Here is a 13,041-nt window from a genome sequence, read left to right on the forward strand (position 1 = left end):
TCCAGGCCAATGCAAGAAGGCAAGAAAAAAAAAATAACAGGGATTCGAACGAGACATCTCTCCTTCATGGCAGACAATATGATTGTGTGTCTTTCACAGAAAATCCAAAGGAATCTCCTGACTTGCTGCAGCTAGGAGGGGCTTTCTAACAGGTCGCTGGATACAAGATCAATATATAGAAATAAGGTTCCTAGGTAGCAATAATAACTACTCAGAAATTATAATGAAAACAACTATTTAGAATGAAGAATTAGAACATCCACAAAGCTACCTGGGAATAAATCTAACAAAAGGTGTATAAGACCTTTCGGGACAGCGTCCAACAGCATAAGGATGCCCTCCGTGGAACAGTTGTGCTTAGTGGTGGGGGCCCTACATTGTAAAGAGGTAGATTTGATTCATCTGTGAATCCTATGCAATTCCAATCAAAACGATGTCCAGATTTTTGTGGAACTTGACAAGCCCTGCCTAAATTTCATATGGAAGAAATAAAAGGCCAAAAATTGTTGAGACAAATATGAAGAACAAAGCTGAGGACTTGTCCTGCCGGGTATCAAATGTGTCTGCAGCCATTGCCACTGGGTGTCCTGCTGGTCGCTGAGATCAGTCCTCTTCCGGAGAACAAGTGTCCCGTGTTATTCAGTCTGACACTTCGGAGGTTCAGCTTTTTCCTCTTTCATGCTTGTCTCTGTGGTTGAACTTTTCCACGTTGCTGTGGCCCTGAATAGGGCCGGCTCTTACTCTTGGGAGTTTGGACAGAGCTACATGTTGGGGTCACCTCCCCAGAGTAGAAGAAGAGTGAGTCTTCTGTTACGTTGACACGTTTATTTTGAGTTCTGTTTCCTCTTTGCGCTCTGTTCCGACGTGACCCTGTGCGTGCTCTGCCCCGCCCCCGTGCTCCTCTGGCTCTGCGCGAACACCGCTTGCTGCTCTATTCCGTCCTCACGACGTGTCTCCTTCCTGGCCTTCTTCCCCTGTCGCCCCTCCTTCGGCACTCACTCCAAGATCACCGCCCTCTTCCCAAGGCCCTTCTTTCTGAGCAACCCTCGCAGGGTCCTGTCCCCTCGGGGTGGCTGAGTGAACGACCGCCCTGTGGCCCCTGCCCCGCCCCCCTGACTGCCCTCCGCACCTTTGCCACGGCCACCGGGACGATGCTCCGGCCTGGAAAGGCGCTCCTTCTCCCTCATGCTTCCCGAAGCCGCACCGCCTGATCCCGCGGCCAACCCCCCTCTTCCCTGGGTACATGATTTCACACAGATGTCCTTGTTCTCTGAGACCCTCTTTGCTTGCATCACTGCTCGTTTTCCTGACTTCCGTCTCCACACACAGATTTCAGAAGCAGGTGTGTTTACGTCTACTGTGTCCAACGGAACCTGCGGCCCAGAGTTGGGCAGCAGGCTGCCACTGAGCAAATAACCATTGATAACCAATAACCAATAAACATGACCTCAAGCCCAAGGGGGAACATATAATTTGGAAGGAAAACACAACCATCGGAAGAATGGGAAAGCGGCCACGTAAACTTTGAGACATAAGATCTTCTTTGTTCTGCGATAGTGTCAGAATGAAATTTTTCCTTGAGATAAGAAGAGAAAACAATCAAATGGCATCCCATGAAGATAATTAACGTCCCACCTCCGTGTGAGCTCAGTGGTGTGACAGCGCTGGGCCCTGGGGCCTGTGGGCGGCTCTAGCTTCGTCCTGAGATGGCCCTGCGCCTGGATGGTATGTTTCCTCTGCCGACTGCCTCTCAGGACGGTCCACTCTGGCCTCAGGAGGGCGTGGAGTCTGTCTGTCATCCGTTTCTGTCCTTACTTGGCCCAGCAGAGCTTGCTGTTCTGAGGGTCTCATCCTCCGCTGTTATTTTGTTCCTTAATTGATATTAGGGGTGCGTGGTACTGACAACACACCCCGAGGTCCCTGTGTGCCGTCTGGAGAGACAGGCTGAGGAGCTTCGGAGGCTCCCGTTTGGATCCGACCTGGCCCCATGTTTGCCGGTCTCCCAAAAGATGCTCAACCCTTTGGTTAACTTTTTAATTCATTCATTCATGCATTTTCCACAGCAAAACGAAAGCTTCAAAGTGTGGTAGGAAGGCCGGGAGCAGGAGGAGACAGTCCGGCCTCTGCGCACCTGGGGCCCCACCGTGGGGGGAGAATGTAGCCCAGGGCAAGCCCTGCGTCCTCCGTGACGGCCACTGTTGGGCCAGTGGTGCAACACGTATTGTGCTCGTCCTTTGCGTGTTTATTAGGGACACGATTTAAGAGATCTAAGGTTACAGACCATAATGAGAGAACAATGAGAAAGGAATTGGCAGACTTTTTCCAAAACCAGAACTTCAGAAAATGAAAGTCATGGTCATTAATCTTTTATGATGATAAATGTGATAAGTTGTAATGGGAAATGAAAACAAATATGAAAAGAACAGAAAATTGCCCAGCTCTCAGAAACCCTGCAGCTAACATTGCAGTATCATCCCTGCCCTTCCTTTTCCTATTTGCACGTACAAATGTTTGCAAAATCTAATGAATACCTTACATTTGGGGAGTTATGAATGAACCGTGGCTTTTCACTTATGCCTGGCCTTATTTTATAAAGATTTTAAGATAGCATATCAGTTGGGAATTCTTTTGTCTGCAGACGACAGAAAATCTGACAAGCAAATAGGGTTCCTCCTCTCCCGTGAGTCTGGAGGTGGCAGCTGGGGTCAATTCAGCAGGTCCACAGTGTCACAGCAGGGGCCTGGGGACTTTTTTGATGGTTCCCTCACGCTTATGACACATGGTTGCAAGATGGCTGCCCAGCTCCAGGCATCACATCTGTACTCAATGTGGAAAGAAGGGAGAAGGGACAGCATGAGTAGCATCTGCCCTTTTATTAGATATCAAAAGCTTTCCTAGAGGTTCCCCAGCTGACTTCTTACACACCATTGGATAGAACTGCCTTTTATAGTCACTGCCAGCCACACAAGGAGATGGGAAAGCAAGAATTCCCTTCCTGGCCATGTTAGAGAAGAGTAGCACTGCGCGTGGCAGCTGGGTCACCAGACCATGATGTCGCCGTGGACAGACAGCTGCTCTTCTTCATTTAACTGTTCGTCTCTCAGGGGACGCTTCGCTCTCAAGTGTTCCTTCTTATCAGCAGTATTACGGTAAACATCCGTGTGCACCACTTATCAAAGGCTCTGATCAGCTCCTTAGTGTGACGTCCTGGAAGCAGAATTGTGGGTCAGGATGTCTTCACCTCCACAGCTCTTCACACGTGAGACGAAGCTCCTTCCCAGGAAGGCCTCCCAGGCTGTACCGCCACTCAGTGCAGGGGGTGGGTGCTGCCCCCGGGGACGCAGTCCCACCCGCGCGGGGACACATGTTCTCTGCTGGGGACACATGCTCACGGGTACCGTCGTGGACTTAGTGAGCCTTGGAAGCTGCCAGATGCCCGCTGGGTTTGCAGGTGGTAACCGCCTTCTGTAGGCTGCACTTGGGGGTCGTGGTGCAGCTTTAAGGCACATTGTTTGAAAGTGTTTTGCGGCCCCTGGACCCAAGGGCTTTGGAGAGGCTGGGCCGCCGCCCCTCCACCCTCTGACTGACTGAACAGGCCCATCGATAGCCCGTGTCTCTCAGCAGAGGGCGTTTGGGGTGGGACGGTTCTTTCCTGTGTCTGGTTTCCTAATAAAAGGGCAGACGCCGTGGGTGCTGCCCCCCTCCCACGTGCGCACACACACACACTGCGGGACATTTCGCCTCCCTGGCCCCGCAGAGAGATGCCAGCAACACTCTCCAGTCTCCAGGTCCCCTCCCTCTGGGCGCTGGGTGTGCGGACCTGCTGCCCTCGGTCTGGCGCATCCCTCCGACGGCTCCCCAGCGAGGATGACCTGCACCTGCTCATCCCGAGGGAGGCAGGAGAAGGACCGAATGGCCCACAGTGTTCGGCTGGCGAGGCCCTGAGTGCCCTGTGCCCAACCCCTCTGCCTGCAGGTGTCGGACAAAGGGCCGTGGCCTCAGAACTGGAACCAAAGGGGAAGGCCACGGGTGGTCAGGACCGTCCAGGAGGTTTTCTGTGGAGGCCTGAGGCCACGCCGCTGGGGGCCCTCTGAGGCCGGGCGGCGGTTGGGGAGGGCGGCAGACCCGCGGGCACAGCCTGACGAGGACGAAGGGCCAGCGCGGCCCCACGGTGGCCTAAGTGTGGATGTCAGCAGGCCGGGCCCCGCCCCCCGGCCAAGCTTTAAGGTGAAGAAACAGCGGGTGCGGAAGCTCGAATGAAGCGCTGGGGGCACAGCGGGCTCGTCCTGCCCGGATGGGCTGGCGGGCAGCAGGGGGAGGGCGGCAGGGGGAGGGGGGCGGCAGGGGGAGGGCGGCGGCAGGGGGAGGGGGGCGGCAGGGGGAGGGGGTTCGGGGTGAGGCGGTGCCGTCCAGGCCCAGATGGGCAGCTGCAGTGTCTGCGTGAGAGTCAGGTTTAACCCAGAAAGTGCCTGACACCTGACTTCCTTCACGTTCAGTAAGTTAAGTCTCTAAATTGAAATATTTTACTCTCTGAGAACAAGCAAAATGGAACAGGTGGCAGTCACAGTCAGGGGCAGGTGGGCTGGTGGGACCTGAGAAGAGTAAGGTGTCGTGAAAGATCTCAAACAACCAAAACAGAGTTGGAAATTTGGTCTAAAGAGAGCTAACATTTCTCTGTTTCTTTAGGTCACAGTAAAGTTTTGTATTTTGCCTCAGAACCAACTCATAAACATCAATATTTTTAAACATTTTAAAATTCAATGTGAGAAGAGTTGTCTTTGGTTCCACTGGAGGGCCGTGAGTGTGTATATATGTGTGTGTGCATGTGTGTGTGTGCATGTGTGTGTCTGTATCTGTGTGTGTGTGTGCATGCATGTGTGTGTGTGTGTGTGTGTGTCTGTCTGTCTGTCTGTGTGTGTGTCCGTGAGGCTGGCAGTGCCCTGCATCGGGGCACGGAGGCCCCCGGGTTCCCCCTGCTGCCTCCCGTGGGGCAGTTGGCCACGTGCGCCCGGGTCCCGTCTTGCAGGGGGAGGCGGCATGGCTGGGCCTGCAGCGAGCTGACCGTTTGTGGAACATTTGCCTGGTGAGAAGGGAGGGGAGGGGAGGCAGTAGGTGGACACGGCAGGAGTTACAGCAGTGGCCTGGGAACCACGGCCGTCTGGGAAAATCACTCTGATTTCACATGAACAAAAAGGTCCTCTTAGGAATCCACCCAGCTGTGTGCAGAGCACCACGCCTCCCGAGAGCCGCTGGACTAGGCCAGGACGGGAGTCGGGAGGCTGGAGAGAGGTCCCTCCCCTCAGGCACCTTTCCCAGTGTCCTCGGCTCTGAAGTGAGAGCGTTAGCAGCCTGCGGTCGTCTCCCTCACGCTGGCCCCTGTGCCGTGTAGCTGCCGCCCGCTCAGGGCCACACGTGCTGTGGACAGCCACCAAACCCTGCTCGGTGGGCAGCCGGGAGATATGCATGCACGTGCCTGCTACACACACCTGTGCGCGCACGTACACGCACACACCTTCCCATGGAGAGTTCCCGCTGGTCGGCAGGAGCACAGCTCCCCGTGACAGCAAATTCCGATGGCCCTCGGGGCCCAGGGCTGCCCGGGGCTGCACCCTCAGCTCACCTGGCAAGCCTGCCTAGTAACGAGCCTGTTCCCTTGCAGGTTAGCCATCCGAAGCGATGGGCGACTGGAGCTTCCTTGGGAGACTCCTAGAGAACGCCCAGGAGCACTCCACCGTGGTCGGCAAGGTCTGGCTGACCGTGCTGTTCATCTTCAGGATCCTGGTGCTGGGGGCCGCGGCCGAGGAGGTGTGGGGGGACGAGCAGTCGGACTTCACGTGTAACACACAGCAGCCGGGCTGCGAGAACGTGTGCTACGACCGCGCCTTCCCCATCTCGCACGTGCGCTTCTGGGTGCTGCAGATCATCTTCGTGTCCACGCCCACCCTCATCTACCTGGGCCACGTGCTGCACCTGGTGCGCATGGAGGAGAAGAGGAAGGAGCGGGAGGAAGAGCGGCTGAAGGCCGACGGCCCGCCCCTCGGACAGGACAGGCCCCCGGTGCGCGACGACCGGGGCAAGGTCCGCCTGGCCGGCGCCCTGCTCCGCACCTACGTCTTCAACATCATCTTCAAGACGCTGTTCGAGGTGGGCTTCATCGCCGGGCAGTACTTCCTGTACGGCTTCCAGCTGAAGCCGCTGTACCGCTGTGACCGGTGGCCCTGCCCGAACACGGTGGACTGCTTCATCTCGCGGCCCACGGAGAAGACCATCTTCATCCTCTTCATGCTGGCCGTGGCCTGCGTGTCCCTCTTGCTCAACATGCTGGAGATCTACCACCTGGGCTGGAAGAAGCTGAAACAGGGCATGACCGACCCTTACCGCCCGGACACTCCCGGCTCCAGCGTGAGGGCCGCAAAGCCTGCGTGTGGGAGCCCCTTCCTGCTGCCCTCCCACTCCAACCCACCCGCCCTCACCATCGGGTTCCCGCCCTCCTACGCGCCCTCGGCCTCTTCCCTGGGGCAGGCGTCGGCCCCAGGCTACCCCGAGCCCCCTCCGCCGGCAGCCCTGCCCGGGACCCCCGGCGAGGGCCACCCGGCCGGCTCCCCCGGCGGCCACCAGCACCTGCTCGCGACGGCGCCGAACTGGGCCGGCCGGGAGGCCGAGCAGCAGACTTCTGCCGGGAAGGCCTCCCCGCCGTTGTCCGCGCCCGCAGCCCCGAAGCCCCCGGCCGGCCCCCAGCAACCCCCTCCGGAGGGCGGGGCGGGGAGCTCGGGCGACAGCGACGGGGAGGGGGCGGTGACTGCCGTGGAGCTGCACGCGCCCCCCGAGCTCCCCGCAGACCCCGGCCGGTCCAGCAAGGCCAGTAAGTCCAGCGGCGGCCGGGCCAGGGCCAGTGACTTGGCCATCTAGCGATGGCCTAGCATCCAAGACCCAGGGGGCTCACACCGGCGGTGGAGCCTGGAGGCGGGAGGAGGGGGCGAGCGAGGGTCGGGCTCGTGTGTCAGTGCTTGCTGTTCCTAACGCTGGGAGGTAGTGGGGAGCGCGTCGGAGGCAGGGAGGGGGCGCAGGGGCGGGGCCGCCAGAGATTCTCCCAGCAGCCCCCGCGCCCAGCACCCCGGCCGCCTCCGCAGGTGCTGCGGTCTCCGCGGGGCGCTGTTCTGTGGTGGGAAAGCAGGGGTGTCTGTGGCAGGCAATTCGGTTTTCCTTTCCTACGCCCCCATCCCCGCCCCGGAGCCTCTGGACGGCCCAACAAGTCTAGATGCTCTTAGCCTTATCTCTGTGTGAGACTTTAACTTAGAGTTGAATTTCATTTGGGATATTTGCCAAACCGCACTAAAAAAAGATTTTGAGCAAGTCCATGTAGCGTCACTGAGTTTCTGAACCGGCATGTGAAGCCCAGGATGTCAAGCCACACACTTCATGACAAGTGACAGGAAGCAGCCGCCCATCAGAGGCAGAGCCGCGGCAGGGGGAGAGCAGACCCTTGAGATAAGTCTGAACAGCCGAGGAAACTGAGTAAAAGTGTGGCCGGTATGCCTTAGGTATTTATTTTTTAAATGACATTTTGTGCTTTGATCTGAATCGTACAGGTAAGCCTATTTCCCCCACTTTCTATCTTTCAGGAAAAAAATGAAAGAAAATAAAAGTATTAAAATGGATACTGACCAAGAGAATGCAAATGTGTCCCATTACATACTAGTAAAGATTTGAACTTTATTTTGAAAGAAATTCTTTGACTTTATGAGTCGGCTAATTACTATGAAAACGGACCATAGAAAACAAAAGCAGGGGAAATCTTTAAGTGCATTTCAAACGCTTGAAGTTGTGAAGTTTTTGAACGGGAGGTTAAAAGTTAACTACTGTTGCCAGAAAAATTATTTATACAGATGAATCCACGACCTACATTTTTTAACAGTACAAAATAAAACTCTTCAAGTTTCCTAACCATTCTTTGTGGGCAGCCTCTTTGCTTTCTGAAGCATGAGTGACAGTGTCGGGGTCTCCTGCCCGCGTGAGTGCATGTGCTGGTTGGGACGAGGGCCCCGTTTGGCGTCTACACGGATCCTGCGCTGACCGGGGAGGCTGGAAGATGACACAGGGGTCCCGTCGCTGTTTGTGTACAAGCCAGTGTACACTGGTGATGTTGAGCCTGAGCCTTGTCACACCTCACATCCTACCTCCTCTGCGGCTTGTCAGTTCTTGTCCCACAAAACGGCACCCTGCCCCACCTGATTCATCTTTTTGTGAATTACTGTAACTTCCTGATGATGTATTTGGGGCCAGACTCCACAGCAGACTGTTGTGTTTTTTCTTTTTAATTTTTTATTTATTTTTGGCTGCGTTGGGTCTTCATGGCTGCACGTGGGCTTTGTCTAGTTGCGGCGAGAGGGGGGGTCACTCTTCGTTGCGGTGCGCGGGCTTCTCATCTCGGTGGCTTCTCTTGCTGTGGAGCATGGGCTCTAGGCGTGCGGGCTTCAGTAGTTGTGGCTCGTGGGCTCAGTAGTTGTGGCTCGCGGGCTCTAGAGCACAGGCCCAGTAGTTGTGGTGCCCGGGCTTAGTTGCTCCGCGGCATGTGGGACCTTCTCGGACCAGGGCTCGAACCCGTGTCCCCTGCATTGGCAGGCGGATTCTTAACCAGTGCACCAGAGGGAAGCCCAGGCTGTGTCTTATAAAGAGCGACCCACTGACAATCTGATGAAAAGATGACTGTGTGCAGCTGGCTGGTGACCGCCGGCTTGGAAATTAAAGGCTTTCCCAGCAGGCTGATGGAGAGACTTATCCAAGTGGCTATTTTCTCCATCTCCCCAGGCTGGTGCACAGGAGAGAAGGTAATTCCTCACCCACAGGGGATGCCTCAGGCCCCCGGCTGTGGGGCTGAGTCTTCCTGGGTGAGAAGGGCCACTAGAAAATCCAAATTTGAAAAGCTTTCTGATAAAAAAGCTTCAGCCGCTGTCGCAGTGACCAGACGGTGAAAGGACAGCTCACTGGGTGGCTGTGAATGTTCTCAGTACCCCAGGTTCCACCAGGACAAACGTCAGGTACAATCGTGACCCACGATGTGATTCTGAGTGGGGCTGGAGATGGAAGCGAGAACTGTAACTGTAGTTCGTTTCTACACTTTAAATGTGGACTTTATTCCCTGCATGTTGGTGAAGGTGCCAGTTTGGTCTATAGTCTAGTAGGGCCGCTCGGTGCTGGGTCGGGAGGGTAAAATTAGATGCTCCTACTTGAAAACCACTAATTGATAAAGAAGCAAAATTTCACAATTCCACGGTGCCTGTAGTATTTCTTCAGGTTAGTGTTTTGATTTCAGTTCGTGTAAAAAATGAAAGCATGTCTTACATTATGTTGCTATTTGGGGCGTCCGTGACCCTGAAGGCCAGGGTCCTCCTCCCTCACAGGGACATGGCCAGGGAAACGGTTGCCTCTATTCAATCACTTTTAGCACTAATATGTGTGTTAAAAACAGAAACCATCACCCCTGTGGTCAAGATTCCAGATGTATTTCTTCTGGCTTGTTAATTATTTGGAAATTGCACTGAAACTATTTTTTCCCAATTTAATAGAAATTTTTTAAATCCCTAAGCTTATTTTTAAACTGAAATGCCATACCTATTACATTTACACACTCTGTTTCTTTAATCCACAGCGTACAAGACAATTATATTCTTCCACTCCTACTTTTGGAAGCCCGGTCATCCGGCTGGCACTGCACAACCTATAGTGGTTACAAAATGTCAAGTAGTACTACATTCACAGTGCCCAATCCAGTGTTTAAAATCCTAAAACACTTCAGACACCATCACTCACTTTCCCTTGTTTAAACTTTATTTTACTGAGTTGTTTTTCCCCATGAAATTAACAAAAAAGATACCTTAAGTTTAAAAAGAAAAGAGAAAGGCGAGAAGAGCAAGCCAGATGATTTCTGATATAGCCCAGCTTCTTTGATCTTTAAATAAGTGGCTAGATCATAGGTTTCTTGTACGAGAACACCTAGAATAAGAACTGTGAGGACAATTCAAACATCCTTTACAAAAATTAACCTGATGAGATTTAGGTCTCTTTTCTGTTCAGGCTTTTTTTTTTTTTTTCCTTCTATTAACACTTTCTTTAATTCTTTAGTGTTACTGAATAAAGTGCTTTTCCTAAAATGCTTTCTTTTGAACTTATTCTCCTGATATTTGTAACATTGACTTATGGATCAATTTTTGGATCTCCACCAAAACAAAACTCTACAGAGCACTGCATGATTTCAAAGGGTGAATCTTTTGTAAAGACCCTGCCACCCCACCCCTGCCTTCAGAGGGCTCAGGGCATTCTCGGAATAACTTTTTAAAATAACATGTAGACATTGTACATTAAAGTCAGAAAATGTATTTCTCTTCCTAATTCCACATTACACTGCAAAGCTTCAGTTGATTCACTCTAAGATTTCTTACTGCCCAAAAGATTTTTTTCCCCTTTGCATTATGGAATGCCATAGCAAGACTTTTTATGGTCAGTTAGGAATTTAAATAACTCTAAAACAGTGAACTGTGCCTAGTACCATATATGTGAATGGTAACTTAGGTCATAATGTTTACAAAACTCTTACTAAAACTTTTTGTGCTATAACAGTATCTTTCACAGATTAAACTGTAACTGAAAATAAGCATTTTACCAGATAAGTAATTAAAACTGGCCTTAAATTTAAATCACTAGTTCTGTAGTGAGTTAATTGTTTTTCCTTTTTTTAACTTTTGAAAACTTTTTTTTTGAGGTATAGTTGATGTCAATATTATATAAGTTTCAGTTGTACAACAAAGTGATTCACAATTTTTAAAAGTCCTACTCCATTTATAGTTATTATAGACCACTGGCTGTATCCCCTGTGCTGTACAATATATTCTCGTTGCTTTTTTATTTTATACATAGCAGTTTGTACCTCCACACTGGTAACTACTAGTTTGTTCTCCATCTGTGAGTCTGTTCCTTTTTTGTTATAGTCACTAGTTTGTTGTATTTTTTAGATTCCACATTTTAGTGGAAACACACAGTATTCACCTTTCTCTGACTTACTTCACTCAGCATGATGCCCAAGAGATCTTTCCCCCAGCAAGGCTGGAGTTTGTGGTTCTTGGGGAAGACTCTTCTGTGTATAATTACACATAATTGTGTAGTTGTAGCTCTGCTTTTATGACGCGGGGCGATACCTGTGTGTGTCTAATGGCAAGTTCTTAATCAGAAATGCAATATTCCCACTCACACTGCCCCCGCCTGGCAAACCCACTTCTGGATGGATGCAGGACACAGCATAACAATACCAAGACCAGCCCAGATGCTTCGAAGGCTCGAAAGAAACCCAAATTCAAAATGCAACCCCACCAGACAAGAATTGGCGGGAAGTTCCCATACTCTTCACTGGTTGTGACCATGGGTGCCAAAGCTGTCCCCATGGATAGTTTTGGGAAGGGGCTTGGCCCTGCGGACAGCGCGTCACCGGCGGTGCCAGGCCTGAGCTGCACGCACGGGGCTCCAGGGGCGCGTCCCGACCCGTTGCCACGCACACACGAGCGGCGCTCTGAGGGGAGGTGGCACCCATCGCCCCGCCCCCGCCAGGCATTCCCGGGGGCGGTCAAGCGCACGGGGTCGGTGAGGGCACTCTCCGCAGCCGAGGGGACTAGGGCCACGGGCAGGTGTCCAGGTGCGCGCTCTGCGGGCCCCTTTGGGGAAGACGACCCCAGGCCACCAGGCTGCAGGCCCCGCTCAGCCAGGCCCAAGGTGACCCCGAAGTGGTCGGCAGGAAGTCAGGGCTTCCGCGCAGGCTCAGTGGTGCCATCACGCGTCCTGTAACTCGGAAGGTCCCCCCTCTCCCCCAGCGCAGCCACCCTGCAAGGTGGGCAGGTCCAGCCCAGCCCAGGCTCGGCCTCGGTCACAGGAGCGGGTCTGCGCTCAGCACCGCTCCTTTCCAGCCCCATGACTTCGGGGAAGTGGTTTCACCTCTCTGCCTTTATTGATGTTTTCTCATCCGAAAAATGGATATAAAGTTGTGGGGAGTAGAGCAGAATGGACAGAAAATGCTACGTGTAACCCTGACCCACAGAAGCACCACACAAACCCTCCGGGTCAACGAATTAACATTATCCACGGGCTGCCAAAGTTTTCTTGTGTCTATGCATTCCTACCTTTTACCTTTGTTTTAAAACAGAAGGGTTTATACCATGGAAATGGAAGGGTTTATTCCATACCGTGGAATATTATTCAGCCCTAAAAAGGAAGGGAATCCTGACACCTGCTAAACATGCATGAACCTTGAGGACGTTATGCTCAGTCAAATAAGCCAGACACAAAGGACAAGCACTGTGTGACTCCACTTGCAGGAGGTCCCTGGAGGAGCCGGATCCACAGAGGCAGAAAGGAGGGTGGGTGTCGGGCTAGGGGAGGGGGATGTAGAGGTGTTATCTGGGAAGAGTTTCAGTTTTGCAAGATGACAACCTTCTGGAAATGATGGCAGCGATGGTTGCACAACGACGTGACTTAATGCCACTTAAAAATGGCCAAGATAGTAGATTTCATGTTGTGTATTTTACCATGATTAGAAAATATAGATATATACACATATATATATCTATGCAAAAATTTTTTAAGTTTTACATTGAACTAAAATGTACACATAGGAGGACACAGCTTGATGAATTGAACACACCTTGGCAAGAAACAGAACTTTTCTCCTTCCCAAAGCCTCCCTCTCTTTTTTCTTTTCTGTGTCACGCTTTTCCTGTTGTTGTCATTCACTCTGAAAGTATTCCTTCTGGGGGACCTTCGGGAGGGGGAAGGAGGAACCGCGTGGAGGGAAGCAGGTGGCGAAGTCTCACCGTCAGAAGCCGTCCAGCCCCGCTGCTCCCACAGACGAGAGCGTAGCGAGCTCTGAACACGGCCCAGAAACTACTGTCGTCCCTGGGAATCTTCTTCGAGCCACTCTAGGAGTTTTCATGACATTTTTTAGTGGGAAAAACAAAATGGTTTATAGTTTTTTAAATGGCTTATAGTTTTATTGAATAA

At 52.4% G+C, this 13,041-nt stretch overlaps 1 protein-coding gene across 1 annotated transcript; it reads left to right on the top strand.

Annotated features, from left to right (window-relative positions):
• Nucleotides 1-5,676: 5,676 nt before the first annotated feature.
• Nucleotides 5,677-6,909, top strand: GJA3 (gap junction protein alpha 3). The gene has a single exon (XM_029210391.1). It carries the CDS (start codon nucleotides 5,677-5,679, stop codon nucleotides 6,907-6,909), a length of 1,233 nt encoding a protein of 410 aa, XP_029066224.1.
• Nucleotides 6,910-13,041: the final 6,132 nt, after the last annotated feature.

The sequence above is a fragment of the Monodon monoceros genome, unplaced genomic scaffold (genome assembly GCF_005190385.1).
Source record: "Monodon monoceros isolate NGI ecotype Baffin Bay Population unplaced genomic scaffold, NGI_Narwhal_1 Super_Scaffold_8, whole genome shotgun sequence".
In the NCBI taxonomy this organism is placed as follows: Eukaryota; Metazoa; Chordata; class Mammalia; order Artiodactyla; family Monodontidae; genus Monodon; species Monodon monoceros.

What these genes read in the sequence shown, in the direction of transcription:
- GJA3 (XM_029210391.1), top strand. Translation starts at nt 5,677, where the DNA reads ATGGGCGACTGGAGCTTCCTTGGGAGACTCCTAGAGAACGCCCAGGAG.